Source organism: Octodon degus, unplaced genomic scaffold, assembly GCF_000260255.1.
Source record: "Octodon degus isolate 3935 unplaced genomic scaffold, OctDeg1.0 scaffold00032, whole genome shotgun sequence".
NCBI classification, from domain to species: Eukaryota; Metazoa; Chordata; class Mammalia; order Rodentia; family Octodontidae; genus Octodon; species Octodon degus.
The window spans coordinates 8195602-8210206 of record NW_004524608.1 but is presented as its reverse complement, the minus strand read 5'-3'; the positions used below and the strand labels follow the sequence as shown (position 1 = coordinate 8210206).

Genomic DNA, 14605 nt, shown 5'->3' with positions numbered 1-14605 from the left:
ATCCACCTACTGGTAAAGAAGCTATTTTATGAGATGTAAGATCCAGAAGAGCTGTAACTTAGATCAACTATGTCTCCGTAGAAAGACTGCTTATGTTTATAATGGAGCAAACTAGAATATGTTATTTATAAGTCTATAATTTAGCAGAATAATAATTAGGAGAATTCAACCTTCAAATTCCCACAGTTTCATGTATGAGCACCTGTTTTCATGTAACAATGACACACACACATGGGCAAAGGAATACTGAAAAATTAAATCTGAATGACAGAACTGATACCAAAAAAAAAAGGCATCTCTACAGAAGCAAAATCTTAACATTGTTTTTGCTAATTGATATTCCTCCTTACCTTTGTTCTTCTTCTTTTCTTTTTCCTCTCTCCTTTTAATACTGGGGATTGAACCCAGGGCCTTGTCACTGAGCTACATTCTCAGCCTTCTGTAGTTTTTATTTTGGGTCAGGGTCTTGCTTACTCGCTAATTTGAACTTGGGATCCTCCTGCGTCAACCTCCTAGGGTGGTGGGATTTCAGGCATGAGCCACCACACCTGGCTACTAATTACTTCTGCTATGAACATGATGTAAGGTGAAGGTAAAATATCTAACATTTGAATTTTATTTTTCTTTTCTTGAGGTTCTGCTTCATAATCATCATCTAAAAATTCTGTCCACAAGAAGTCACAAATCCTAAAGAGACCAACTGTCAAAAAACCTAGTCAAGTTTATCATTAATTTTATACAATAAGAAGTTAAAATTCCTCCCAAAAGATTGAAATGAAAAATATTTAACATTCTCCATTAATTAACAGAAAAGCAAAAGCAAACATTGAGTACTATTTTTACTCAATAGGAAAATGAATTAAAATTCTCCAAAAGAAAAAAAAATGAAAATGGAAAATATTTGTTATTCTCCATCTCTGAATAGAACAGCAAAACCAGAAGTAGAATGGTAAGGTGTGTATGAGCCACCTCACATCTGACAGGTCACAGCTTTCACAGTTCTATGTCTGGCCCTCAATGAGGGTTCAGCCATGTCTCATTTGTTTGAAGAGACTAGTCAATGTGGGCTTCAAACCTTACCCACAAGAAAATATTTAGCATTTCTTTATCATTGAATTACACACCCCAATTTCGTAGTATCTATTTCTCTTGAAACAACACATTAGTGATGCACAATTTTATTATGTTTCATTTACATTTCCAGAGATCTGGCATGCAATCTTCCGTCTGTTACAGGTAGGTTATAATTGACAGCTGTTCTTTCCACACAGATGCTGTCTTAGTATCTCTACTGTCACAGAGTATGACCTTAGTCTGCCCTTCTCACCCCATGGTCTTCTGTGCTGGGCTGTGGCCACTTGGATGTACTTCCCTTCACCACCTTTAATGAGAAGTGTCCACCTGCCCAAGCCACAGGGTAGCCTCGATTTTAATGATAGTTTCATCCTTATAAATATCCCTTCCTTCACAAGCCTAGACTGGATCTGTAATCTCAAACTTCAGATAACATAAAAGCACCATTGGAAAAAGTAAACATAATCTGTTCGGTTTTGGTTATTTTTTGTTTGTTAGTTTGTTTGTTTTACAGGGCAGGGCAGAATGTAAAGGCAAGATCCCATGTTCCATAATTACTTGAGAAATGTAGGGTAATTAGAAGATAAACAAGAATTTTTTATCTGCTGTATTAACCACATTAAAAACAAGGAGAAGGAGAAACAAGGAATACAGTAAATGTTTTTGACTGAATGGCAGGTGGCACATGAAAAATTAATAGTTTACCTTTGGTGGACAAAGGAAAGGAAGCAGAGTATGACAAATTTAAATGGTCATTTCTAGTTTAATTCCTTTTACATAAGAAAGCAATGTTGATAACATTCAAAATTAGTCATACTTCTCAAATATTCATGCCTAGCTTTTTCTTCTTAGAGAATAAACAAGGTAGGTCCTAAGAAAATGGTCTGTGATTTTAATGGCATGGCTCTCTAAAGAACAGCAGGCCTAAGTAAACCCTGGGTTATCCAAACCATGCTTTGAGATCAGATCCATCCACTTCACTGTAGTGAGGTGGGCAAGTAAAATGTTTTCCCGGCAATTTAGCTACACAGCAACTAGTAGTCACATGGTGATTATGTGACCATATTGTTACACAGGACACCAATGACTAGCCCAAGGCCACACCAAGTGATTATGATAAAAGCACCAATATGTCCTGTCTAGTATTTTTCTGTGTAAGAAACTTCAGTTTAGAATGTCTAGCCCAAGACCAAACATGAATAGTGAAAACTTGAGATGGGCAGTGGCAGAGTAAACTCTAGTAGCATATCACAGTATCTCTAAGACTTGAGATCACAATAACTTGGAAAACAACAACAACTTAGCAAACAGAAAACTCCAGAAACAAAACAAAACAATACAAAAAAGCAACAGGAACACTAAAATCTATAATCAATACCACCCAAAAGAAGAAGCTGCCTGGAAGGCTGAGCCCAACTTGTGGGGTGGGGAGCCTGCCTCCCAAACACAAAGTGAGCATGGAGAGGGTCAGCAGCCCCAGAGACGGGCCAGCAGTGCTGTCACCAAGAAAAGTGCAGAGTCACTGGTAACTGGAAGTACAGTGCAGGACTTCACTCTGCAAGTGGTTCCTTGTGCGCAGCAGGCTGGAGTTGGAGAAGAAATGCATTGCAGCAGTTGCTATCTATTTGGGAGTGATTAATCAGGAGCACATTTGAGAAAGAATGTAAGACTGAACTACTCTATGAACCAAAGCCTATGGTACAACTATACTTCAGGGTCCTCGGGTCACCCTACCAAAGTAACGGGCTGCTGAACAGCCCCAGGAGTCAGCTGCAGAGAGCTGAGCTAGTGAGAAGCTCCTTATGAAGCACATTTAGGGAGCAGCAGACAGGGCAGGCAGACATGAAGGTCCCATCCACTGTGTGAGAAGCCATGAACTGCGTATCCAAAAGGGATACCTCTGGAAGTTCTGGCTCTAGATCCAACAGACTACCTGACCACTACCCTCTGAGAAAATAAACTCAGCGATAGAATTCTCTAACATTTAAGCACATTCTGCCAGCTTGAATCATTGGTGGCACACCCATGACTGTCCCATCAGGCCACGTGAATCACTGGTGGCTAGCTATCCAACATCAGACAATGGAATTTCAAATCAGAGTTGCCAGGAAGCAAGGCATGCAAACTACCACTCCATCGTGAACGTGTTAAAGTACTAACTCTCCAGGCCAACAGTTTCAACTTCCCAAAAGACACAACTGGCAAACTGAATCAGAAAAATGATGTACAAGTATACGCTGCCTACAGGAGACATACTTTATCTAAAAGAAAGCTCAGAGACTAAAGATTAAAAGACAGAAAATGGTACTCCATGCAACTGAGATTCTACCACACTCCAGAAAGATTGGCTGTCATTAAGAGACTGATGGATGGGGGCCTGCCCCTTAGCTCAGTTCTTTAAGTGACTGCTTCAACAAAGCTGTCAGGCTCAGGTTGCTGTGGTTCGAGCCCCACAACTCAACCCAGCCAAACCTGCCCTGAAGCCATTCGGAGCAAAAAAAAAAGAGAGAGAGACTGATGGAGTGGGGAAGGAGGCATGAAGGAAAAAGAACTGGGGTGTGTTACCTACATGGACCAATGCCACACAAGGAACATGAACATTATGTGCCATACACATGCACACAAAAAAGGAAGAGGCTCAAGGGATGGGTGCGAGAGAGGCAGGGAGGGAAAGGGGATGATTAAAAAAAAATGAAGCTGTGTTATGCACATGTACAAATTTCCCAGAAAGAATGTAAACATGTACTACATACATGTATTAATAAATTAATTTCAAAAGGAAATTTTTAAGAATGCTGGAGAAGCTACAGGTAAATGGAACCATTCCACAGTTTTGGTAGGAATATAAGCTAATAGTATGTGCAATATAAGCTTAGGATTAGTAAGGAGATGCCTCAAAAAAATTCCATTTGAACTAATGATTCCCCTTCTGGGTATCTTCCCAAAAGAGTTAAAGATATTATATGGCTCATGCTGCGCAATGGGATTGTCCCATGGTGCCCAATAGGACAGTGCTGCCAAGTACACTGGTGGGCAGAGCTGCCTGGCAGGCAGACACACAAGTGATAGCCTGCTGAGAATGTGTCACGAATAGTGCAGATGAAGAGTCCAGTGGTTTTCTCTCTGAGCATAACAAATGCCGGGCAGGTCCTTCCCACACAGGCTCCTAAATCCCTCTCCACAGGATCACTCAGGGAGTGCATCTTCCGGTACGGTACGTGGTATTGACAAATTAAGCCACAGTACCCAAACACTTAACGCAACTTTGTCAACACCAGGACCACTTTCAACAAGAAAAATGTGAGAGCAACATTGTATCTGTATGCTAATGACAGAAATGAGAATGGGAAATATTTGTTTATAGCAGGTTTTTCTATGGTTAAAAGAATATTAAATAACTATTGCTTCGCTACTATTAACTTGTTCATCCTAATAACTTCAGACTCTAAAAGAAATCTGAAGGATTTCGGACAGGATTTAAAGTAATCAAATCTATTACTCTTTTTAATGTATAGATTGATGGATAAGAGTAAGCTGACAAACTGTAAAAATATTCACCTTACAGATATTGCTTTTATAAAAACTCATTCCATTCTAAGGTTCTTATTTTAGGGCTTGAGAGTAACATGATACAAAGATGGAAAGCCATTCTTGCATAATTTAAGGCAACATAACTAGAGAACTGGAGCTCTTTTTCTACCTAGTCTACCAGGCTTCATGACATTTTTTCATGACTCATTCTTAGAACTGAGCATTGTACCTGCTGCACATTACATGTGTGTAAAAGCACCTTCTTTGGTCACTGCTATGAAGAACATTATTTTTTTAATCTGCTGAGCTATCTGGACAGCCAAGCAATGCATTTTTAACCTAAGTAGAAATATAAGTTTCAAAAATACACATTAATTCATTTGTAACACAGGCACATACATATGAATTTCTAATCCACTCAATATTAAAGAGTATATCAAAAATAGCAGAACATTAAGTTCAGAAACAATTTCTTAGGGCCCCGTGGGTGGGGCCAGTGAGACAGCTCAGTGGACTAAGCGACTGCTTGGGCAAGCGAAGGCACCAGGGTTCTCTCTCCAGCACCACAAGCCACACCTGCCCCAGCCCTGGGTGTGCTAAGTTGGCAACCACTGAGACCGGGTATGGTGGCACATGCGTGTAATCTCAGCCAAAGGCAGGCTGAAAACAGGAGGGTCACTATGAGTCTGAGCTATGTAGTGAGATCCTGTACCAAATATATTAAAAAAGTAATTTCTTGTGTCAGTGCACAGAAAATTAAAATTAGCACATAAAGAAATAAAAAGTGTGTCTGCATGTGTGTGCAAATAACTATCCAAGTTACACTTAGTAAAAATCTGAGAAGCAGTGCAAGCGTTAACATGCTATATGACCTACATTACAGTTTGCTGCTTTTAGGTTTCCTAAAAACCTACCTGCTTTTTAAGGACCCAGAACTTTTAAAAAGAATTACTGTTCTAAAATTGAGAAAGAATTCAAATGTTTTTAAATGCATTTTTAAAAATTCCAAATCACTGTATCTTCATTATATGTTGTGATGACCCCAAATCAATAGCAAAACAAATAAGCCAGGTGTGGTGGCACGTGCTGTGATTCCAGGGCTCGGGAGGCTGAGACAAGAGGACTGCCACAAGTTCAGGGTCACTCGTGGCTACACAGCGACTTCAAGGCCAGCCTGGGCTACATAGCAAGATTCTGTCTCACACAGATAGGTAGACTGATAGACAGATACAGATACACAGACAGACAGGTGGATAGAATAGACAAATAAGCAAGCACAACACCTAAGAAAAATGTTCTAATATTATTAACATTGAATCCATGCTGCTGACATAGCTCAGCAGAAGAGTGCTTGCCTAGCATGTTCGAAACCCCGAGTTCAATCCCCAGTATTGGGAAAAACAAAGATTCAATCCGCAAATGATTTAATGACGCAGGATCACTCACATAATTCTAAAATAGAAAAACATGTCATCAACATAAAAGACACTGTATGTTAATTCAGTACTTCACACACTACTATGCCTTCTATTATATAGGCTCAGTAACATAAAATCTAAATTCAATACAACATTATAGAACCTGTTTTATTTTATTTGACCAAAAGGAAATAGTAAACATGTTATAGTACATAAGGATAATATATAAGAAATAAATATAATCTCAACATGAAACATGAGTCCCCAAACTCAGTCCTTACCATAGGCGATACACTCTGAGAGGTGCAGCCACTTCTTCCCTGGTACGGATGCATGTAATTCTGGTACAGCTGCATGCCATACTGCAGAATAAAAAAATATGAACATATTTTGATGACTTTTAGAGGACTGATGATTCATGAAAATAAACATTTTCATTACCTATATCTTATCAATATAAAAAAGAACTGCAGGATTTTGTTTTAAGGACTTTCCTTAAAACAAGTAAGTAAAGGAAGTCATTTTTTCAAAGAAAAACTTTGAGTGCTTTTCACGGATGCATTCAGAAAGACAATGTGTTTTGTGTGGCCCAGCACCTCACCAGTACAGTCAGGGCGCTAACATTTCTATTCAGTATACTTACCACTAAACGCTACACCCACTTTACCTTGTGATAAAGCCTCATTTAGGGAAAGGGCCTTGCTTTACGTACAAAGATTATGAAAAACCTAAATATATTCTAAGCCACACTGCATAAAATTCCCTGTTGTTCTAATGACTGATTTGTGTCTCTTTGATAAATTTCTAAATTTAATCTATGTAGAAAATGCCTGCCACCAGTCTCCTTGTGTAAGTCCTCTGTGGCATTGACTTTTGGCTTCAAATCCAAGGAAACCAAAGTCATGAGGAAGCAAAGTGACTTCACGACAGAGTTTCAAACTACAAGGGGAACGGTAGTGGACGAGAATCCAGCTCAAAGACTGGGCAGGACATTCACGATGGGGACACAGGTCTGGATTTTAAATAGATTATTAACTTGAGAAATATAAGAATGCCCGCTGCCATAGGCAAATTTTCCCTGGGGTAGAAGTTGCTTCCTTAGATTTAAGGTTGTTTCAAAAGAAAACAGTAGGGCCAACAAGACAGCTCAGCGAACTAATCGCCTGCTTAGGCAAGTGCAGGGACCAGGGTTCGATCCCTGGGACCACATGCCACTCCAGCCTCATCCCCAGGTGCACTGAGCCAGCCACCAAGTCCTGGAGTGGTTGTACATGCCTGTAATCCCAGTGCTGGGGAGGCTGAAAATAGGAGGATCACTATGAGTCCAAGCTGTGTAGTGAGACTCTGTACAAATTAAATTTTAAAAAAATAATAATAAAGTAGGATAGACTTTTTGCCATACATTCTACATTTAATGAACTTAATTAGGCCTCAGTGACCCTTCTCCATATTTTATTCTCTACTTCCACATCTTGCCTGGAACCAGCTTTTGGTGTGACAGTCACTGTGCTCCATTGCTGCAAGGTCCCCACAGCACCTGACCAGCATGATGGGTCCCAAAAGCAACCCAGGCAGAACAGTGGTGGCAGGCAAAGAAGGGCAGCATGGCAGTTTTGGCAAAGCAGAATACTCCACGTGGGACCTGAACAACTCCTGATTGTACCAGCTATAAAAGATGAATGACCTCAACACCTGTCACCAGAAGCCACTATAGTCCAACCAGAAAACAAGCACAGGAGTTTGGTGGCAGCTCTAAGAAGCCTCAGTGATGTGATCCACTGGGATGTGCCATCCACGGCCAGGCCACACCACTACGTCCTTGGACCAGGCTCTGGCCTAGACACTCACTGCCTGGCTCAGATACCTTCTCAAAGGCCAACCTCAGGTCACTCTTCTGGTACTCTTTTTGGCCCGTTTAGGTAAGTACTCATCACCCTGTATCTACTTCCAGAGCTAGGGCTGGGCCTGGGACCGACCTGTCTTCCTATACAACTCCTGAGTAACACCTACACTGTCTAGGCCTTGAATATCCACAATAAAAGGGTTTCCTACATCCAAAGGAAAAAAAAAAAAGTTAGGTCGTATATAAAAGAGTTTGAATGACACCATGGAATCAAATCTTCTCATAGGATGAATTTCATTTAAACATTCCAACAGAGCTGATTCTTTACTAAAGACTTATTTCCTTAAAAGCAATTCTGGCAAAGTGGATATATTTGGTAATTAGGCAAAAAAATCAGAGGGAGGTTAGGGGAGTCACTGTTTTCAAGATTTTGCTTTTAACATGAATACAAACCCACAGTCGCTTAAAATTCTCTGTGGTGACTTCTTTATCCAATTATTTCCCAACTTCTAAAAATTATTTTTTTAATTTAAGGTTTGATTGACATTAATGGGATGTAATGAAATTTACTTTAAATCAACTCTAAGCCTACCATAACTTTAAAAAGAAGACAGAGGAGATTAATTCCTAGTCAAGTTCATTTTGGAGAACAGATAATAACCTCAAACCAGCACTTTCAAAAGGAATACCCTGCTTGGCCACCTCTTATTTATCTGTATTGAAAAGGCTGCTACCTACTAATAAGACTGTTTTCTTCAAAGATGTATTGTCCCTGGTACCTGCAGTGTTAGGCAGTTGCCTCTGTGCTGCTGGACATCTTTAGTAGGCATTTAACTCTGGCCAAGGGGTAGAGCATGGGTCAGCTTAACATTCCCCTGTCCTACGGAGGGGCAGGTAACAGACCACAGTACTTTGGAGAGGTTGGAAGAGTTCTAATTGAAGAGAAATGGAAAAGATAGCACGAAACTAAAACACTGTACATGAGCCAATCTCCCATTTTCTAAGTCCCAGATTTCCTATAATTCTGTGTGAAACTAGAATTTACCCAAAGAGAAAGAGCATCACCTATATTGTCTACATAAAGAGCTTATATATGCATATGAAAAAGAAATGGAACTGAGAGTGAAATAAGAGGCTAACATCCTGATGGGAGGTTGTACCTACATCTTTTGGGAGCATGTCATGACAATAAGAGCACTTCCAGAGCAGCCAACAGAATATATACAGTCTCACGCTACGCCCCACTAAGCACAATAAAAGACACTGGCAACAACATCCTAGACAACCACAGCAGACCAGCCGGGGATGACAGAGACACCAGACGAGTTCAGCTGCAGGAGGATGGGGACCAAACAGGAGGCCCACAGGCAGCGAGCAGCTGGGGGCAGGCCTCCCGTGTGTGTGCACTGTAAGTGATACAATATCTGGACCTAAGAATCCTGTCATCATTTTGCTGCCATCACTTTATCTTTCTAGTGCTATAAAAAAGAATGGTGCATCCTAGTAAACTCAACAGCACCTGAGGTTCACTGAATACTGGTTAGAATGAAGTAGGCTTAACTACCTGTTTCACTGTTGAGTGACTAAACTGGAGCCCAAATTAAAAGGGAGGAAGGGCCGGCCAGATAGTTCAGAGGACTACAGTGCCTGCTTAAGGCCGAGCTCAGTGGCCAGGTTTGATTCCCAGCCTGCCGTGCCGGCCCCACCCACAGGGTGTGCTGACACAGCAATTGAGACTGGGGTGTTGGTGCACACCTACAATCCCAGTGCTTGGGAGGCTGAAAACAGGAGAATCACTATGAGTCCGATCTATGTAGTGAGACCCTGTAGACCCTGTCCTAAAATAGAAAAAACAAAACAAAAAGAAAGAAAAAAGAAAAAAAGAAAGAAAGAAAAGAAAAAAGAAAAAGAAAGAAGGGAGGATTTGATAGCAATATTAGAAAGCATGTTCTCTACCAGTCCACTCTGATTTCCAAGGTTTTCATGACCAGAGAAAAATAATACCTGTAGGTGTTTCTCCACAGGCTGCTGAGAGGAGGGCTGCACATAGGCTTCAGCAGATAGGAAACATGGAATTCACTAACTCAGCACCCCCAAAGAAGGATAGCGCAGAGTAGCTTCAAAACGCTTGTCAGTTAAGTCCATGTTATAGTCCTACCTCTCTAATAACTAATCTTTTAACTGATCAGTTAAGAAGACTCTCTGAATGTTCTATGTCTCACTTTCCTGTGCTCCCCTCCCATGTCCTGTCTTCCCTTTCTTCTCCCCACCCCTCCCCCAGTAACAGGAGGAACACTGAAGCTGCATTTGCCCCTAGAGTTTTAAAAGTACTGCAACTTCTATACTTACTTGAAATGAAAGCCATGCTGGTCATTTTAACAACAGATAAATCTCTCAAAGAAGTAGTAATGTGGCTATGTACCAAAAGTCACAGGAAATTAATTGCAAAGATAACCCAAAAGATTTATTTAAATAATTTTTAAAAAACCATTTCTTCTAATACCTGTTTGTTTGTTTGTTTGTTTGTTTTACCTGCTAGGATAACTGTTGGTGTTTTTTTTTTTTTTTTTTTTTTTTTTAAAGGAAAACATCAAGTTTGTGAAAAATTCAAATTCTTATATATTGCAAGTAGGAATGAAGACATGGCTCAGTCACTATGGAAAACATTTCTGTAATAACTACAAATATTAAAATAGAACTGACATATGACCAGAAATTTTAGATATGTATCCCCCAAAATGAAAATACAGTACTTAAAAAATATTTATACATGTGTGGTCACAGCAAGTCGACATAAAATAGCCAAAGGTGTAAACAACCTAAATATCTATCAATGGATAAAGGGAGAAATACATTGTTTATCAAAAGTAAGTATATGTATGATGAAATATGATACATCCATAAAAAGAAATGAAGAGCTGATATAAAATATAATGTGAACTACAAAACATTAAGCTAAGTGAAAGTCATATACAAAAGGTTATATATTGTATGGCTCCATTTATATTAAATAGCCACAATAGGTAAATTCATAGACAGAATGCAAACTGGCAGCTGCTAGGGCCTGAAGTAACTGCCTAATGGGTAGGGAATTTCCTCTTGAAATGATGAAAATGTTTTGGTACAAGATGGATGTGATGGTCATCAAACACTGGTCACACTAGATCTCATAAATTGTTCATGAGATTAAAAACGGTTCATTTGGTTAATTTTATATTGTGAATTTTACCTCAATATAACAAAATTTTAAAATACAAAATAAAATTTTCCTCTAAACATAGAATGAAAACTAAACTAATTATAATAATTCTGCCCTTCCTTACATAGATCTCTCTTTAGTAAGTTGTTAACAAAATATAAAGTGGTAAAATGGCAATGGCAGAAGTAAAACTATGGACCTACAGAATTCACAAATGAATAAAGAGATATACTGCACAGTCCTTACTTCCCCTTCTTTGGCCTTAATGAAATGGTAGAACTCAAGAATTTCACAAGATCTTGTTGCTTAGATTTTTAATTCTAAATACATAAAAAGCTAGTTTTAGTACTCTATTATGATCTACATCTTTTCTGGTAACAGAAGATCATGTATTTGTAATATGCATAATCTACACAGTGGCAACTTCTACTAGCGCTCAAACATGAATTACAGAGTATCTGGATAAATGTTGAAGCTTCTATACCAAAATAAAGACTTAAGAGGCTGTCCAAGAAGTGGGAGAGTGGTGAACAGTGGAGAGACAGCCTCTCACATACTCATTGTCCAGACCCTTGAACATAGCAACATGAGGAGTAAAGGAAAGAGGGATGTGGTCCTGGGATCAAGCACAGACTTCAAGCAAGGAGTGAAGCTCAGGGAAAGAGCAAAGAGAAAGAGCTCAACACAAAAGATAGGGCTGCAGCCAGTGCTCTCTCCCTCAGCTCTGAGTCACTTCCTGGGACAGGCAGCTAGAATCTGCAGATGCTCACAACTGCTGGTGGCAACTGGGTCCACCACAGAAAAATGCCAGCTCTAAATACTACCAATAAACGTACCTGCCATAAAAAACTTTTAAGCATCAACACAGAAACTAAACTAAAAAAAAAAAAAAAAAAAAAAAAAAAAAAAAAAAAAAAAAAAAAAAAAAAAAAAAAAAAGGAAAGGAAGGAAGGAAGAAAGAAAATGAGAAGACACTTAAGCATAATCCAACCCCAGACTTCCAGCTCACCAAAGGCAAACCTAGGAGGCAATGAGGTGGAACAATTTGAAACCCACCCATCTGGACTCTCTGCAGTGGTAACAATCAAAATAACAAAGCAGATGAATGATGCTCTATAAAAAAAATCAAATAATTTATCAAATAACTACAGAGATGGTGTCCACAAAGAAAGACATGGTTAGTAACTCTAGAACACATACAAATTTTTAAAAATAGAGAAATTTAGGAAATAGATGGAAAACATGATATGCAACATAGAAAAAAAAAAAATGGAATCCATGAAAAAGACTCAAACAGATACCCAGGAGATGAAAAATTCCCCTTATAGTATACACAGCAGAATGAGCCAATACAAAGACAGAATTTCAGACATAGAAGAAAAGATTGCATATAGCAATCAAGAAAACTAAGATTTCTGAAAAAGCACAAGGACCACAAAAAATCAGTCCAACAGTTGCTAAATGAGATAAAAAGTAATATGAGATTGATTAGAGTCAATAAAATAGCAGGACTTGGCCCAAACATAAAAGACTTTTCATAGAAGTAAAGTCAGAAAACAAGTACTGCAAAAGAATTTGACTTACACATAGTGAGGCATATCAAATTCCAATTAGTCATGATCAAAATAAAAATTTACCCCCAGGCATGCAACAGTCAACATTCTGGAAGTTCAACACAAGATTAGACTATTATGTTAAGAGTAAAAAAAAAAAAAAAAAAAAATCACCCATAAAGGTAAGATCATAACCACAGCAGAGTTCTCACTACAAACCTGTAAGTCAAGGTGAAGTTAGAGGGAAGTATTTCAAGCATGAAAAGAAAACAATCTCCAGGTTGTATATAACCCTGATATAACCCTGCAAAACTATCTTTTAAAATTGACTGGAGAAATACAATTTATCCATGACAAAGAATACCCAAAGAAATTAAAGACAGCCAAACCAATGCACCATACTATTCTGAAGGAAATTCTAGAAAGAGATACCAAAGACTACAACTTCATGAACCCCAGAAGAATGAGTCCACCAGGAAAGGCAAGTAATTAAACAAAGAAGAGAAAAACAGGAAGCAACAAAAGGAAAATTATATGACAAGGATAAGACAATGCATATGAATTACATCCGTCAATATACATGGTCTCAATTTACCAATCAAAAGAAATTGATTGGCAGAATGGATCAAGAAGCAATATCCAACAATACGTTGCATACAAGAAACAGATTTAATTGAAAAAGAAATTCACAGACTGTAAATTAAAAAACAGAAACAATACTCTGTGCAAGAAAAAAATTGTAGCTATTCTATTTGCAGACAAAGTGGATTTCAAGCTAAGACTGATGGAGACAAAGAAAGTCACTATCTCCTTTTAAAGAGAACACCCAAAAGAGCTGGGGAGATGGCTCAGTAGAATAAGCACAAGTGCAAGGGCCTGAGTTAAATCCCCAGTTCCACAAAGAGAGAGAGAGAGAGAGAGAGAGAGAGAGAGAGAGAGAGAGAGAGAGAGAACATACAAGAAGAGATAACAATCAAAAATAAATATGAACCAAACACCAACACATCTAACTATATAAAAGAAACATTAATGGACACAGCCATCAAATAAGCATTAATACAGTTGTAATGAGGGAACTCAGTATCCCACTGGCACAAACACATATATCAACTAGACAAAAAATCTATGAGGTATCAAAACAGAACCAAATGTTTGAACAAATGCACTTAGTAGAGTTCCAACTCACAGTGTCAGAATACATACTCTTCTCAGTGGCACAAACCACAAAAACTTCATAAACATGGAAATCAAATAATACTCTCCTAAATGAGTGGCTCACAGATGACATTAAAGAAGTTGTATAGTTTCTACAATTAAATGATACTGCCAGTACAACATACCATAACTTAAGGGACACAATGAAAACAGTGCTCATGTGAATCCCTGTTATCAGAAAATGAAGCAAACTCAAATTAAAAACCTAATGTTGAAACTCAACCTTCTAGAAAAAGAACAAGTCAAACTGAATGGTCATATGAAGGAAGCAATTGTAATGATCAGAGCAGAAATTAATGCAATGGACACTAAGAAAACAATACAAAGAATCAGGGGCCAGGGAGATAACTCAGCAGCATAAACACCTGTCTGGCAAGCGCAAGGTTCTGAGTTCAATCCTTGGTACCATAAAAAAATAAAATAAAATAAAATAAAGAATCAATGACTAGATCAGTTGGATCTTTGAAAGATTAAATATAATTAAAACACTTTAGGCAACTTTATAAAAACAGGAAAGTAAAGACTAAAATCCTTGTAATTAGAAAAAGGGTGAAGTCACCATAGATACTAGCAGAAATACAGAAGTTTGTCAATACCTACTTTGACACTCTATATTCTTAACTGTTTTTTATTGGATATGGGATCTCATTATGCAGTTCAGACTCGTAGTGATCTTCCTGTCTCAGCCATCCCAGTGGTAGGATTACAGGCATGTTACAGGATTACACACAGCACGCCCAGGGTCCAAGGGCCAGCAAAGCATGTGGTACCA

At 38.6% G+C, this 14605-nt stretch overlaps 1 protein-coding gene across 1 annotated transcript in view; it reads right to left on the bottom strand.

Annotated features, from left to right (window-relative positions):
- The window catches only part of Grb14 (growth factor receptor bound protein 14), a 77635-nt gene that overhangs the window by 4953 nt on the left and 58077 nt on the right, over window positions 1-14605 (bottom strand). The window contains exon 8 of the mRNA XM_004629864.3: window positions 6305-6385. Coding sequence (XP_004629921.1) covers window positions 6305-6385 — 81 coding nt within the window. The remainder of the gene's footprint in view (window positions 1-6304; window positions 6386-14605) is intronic.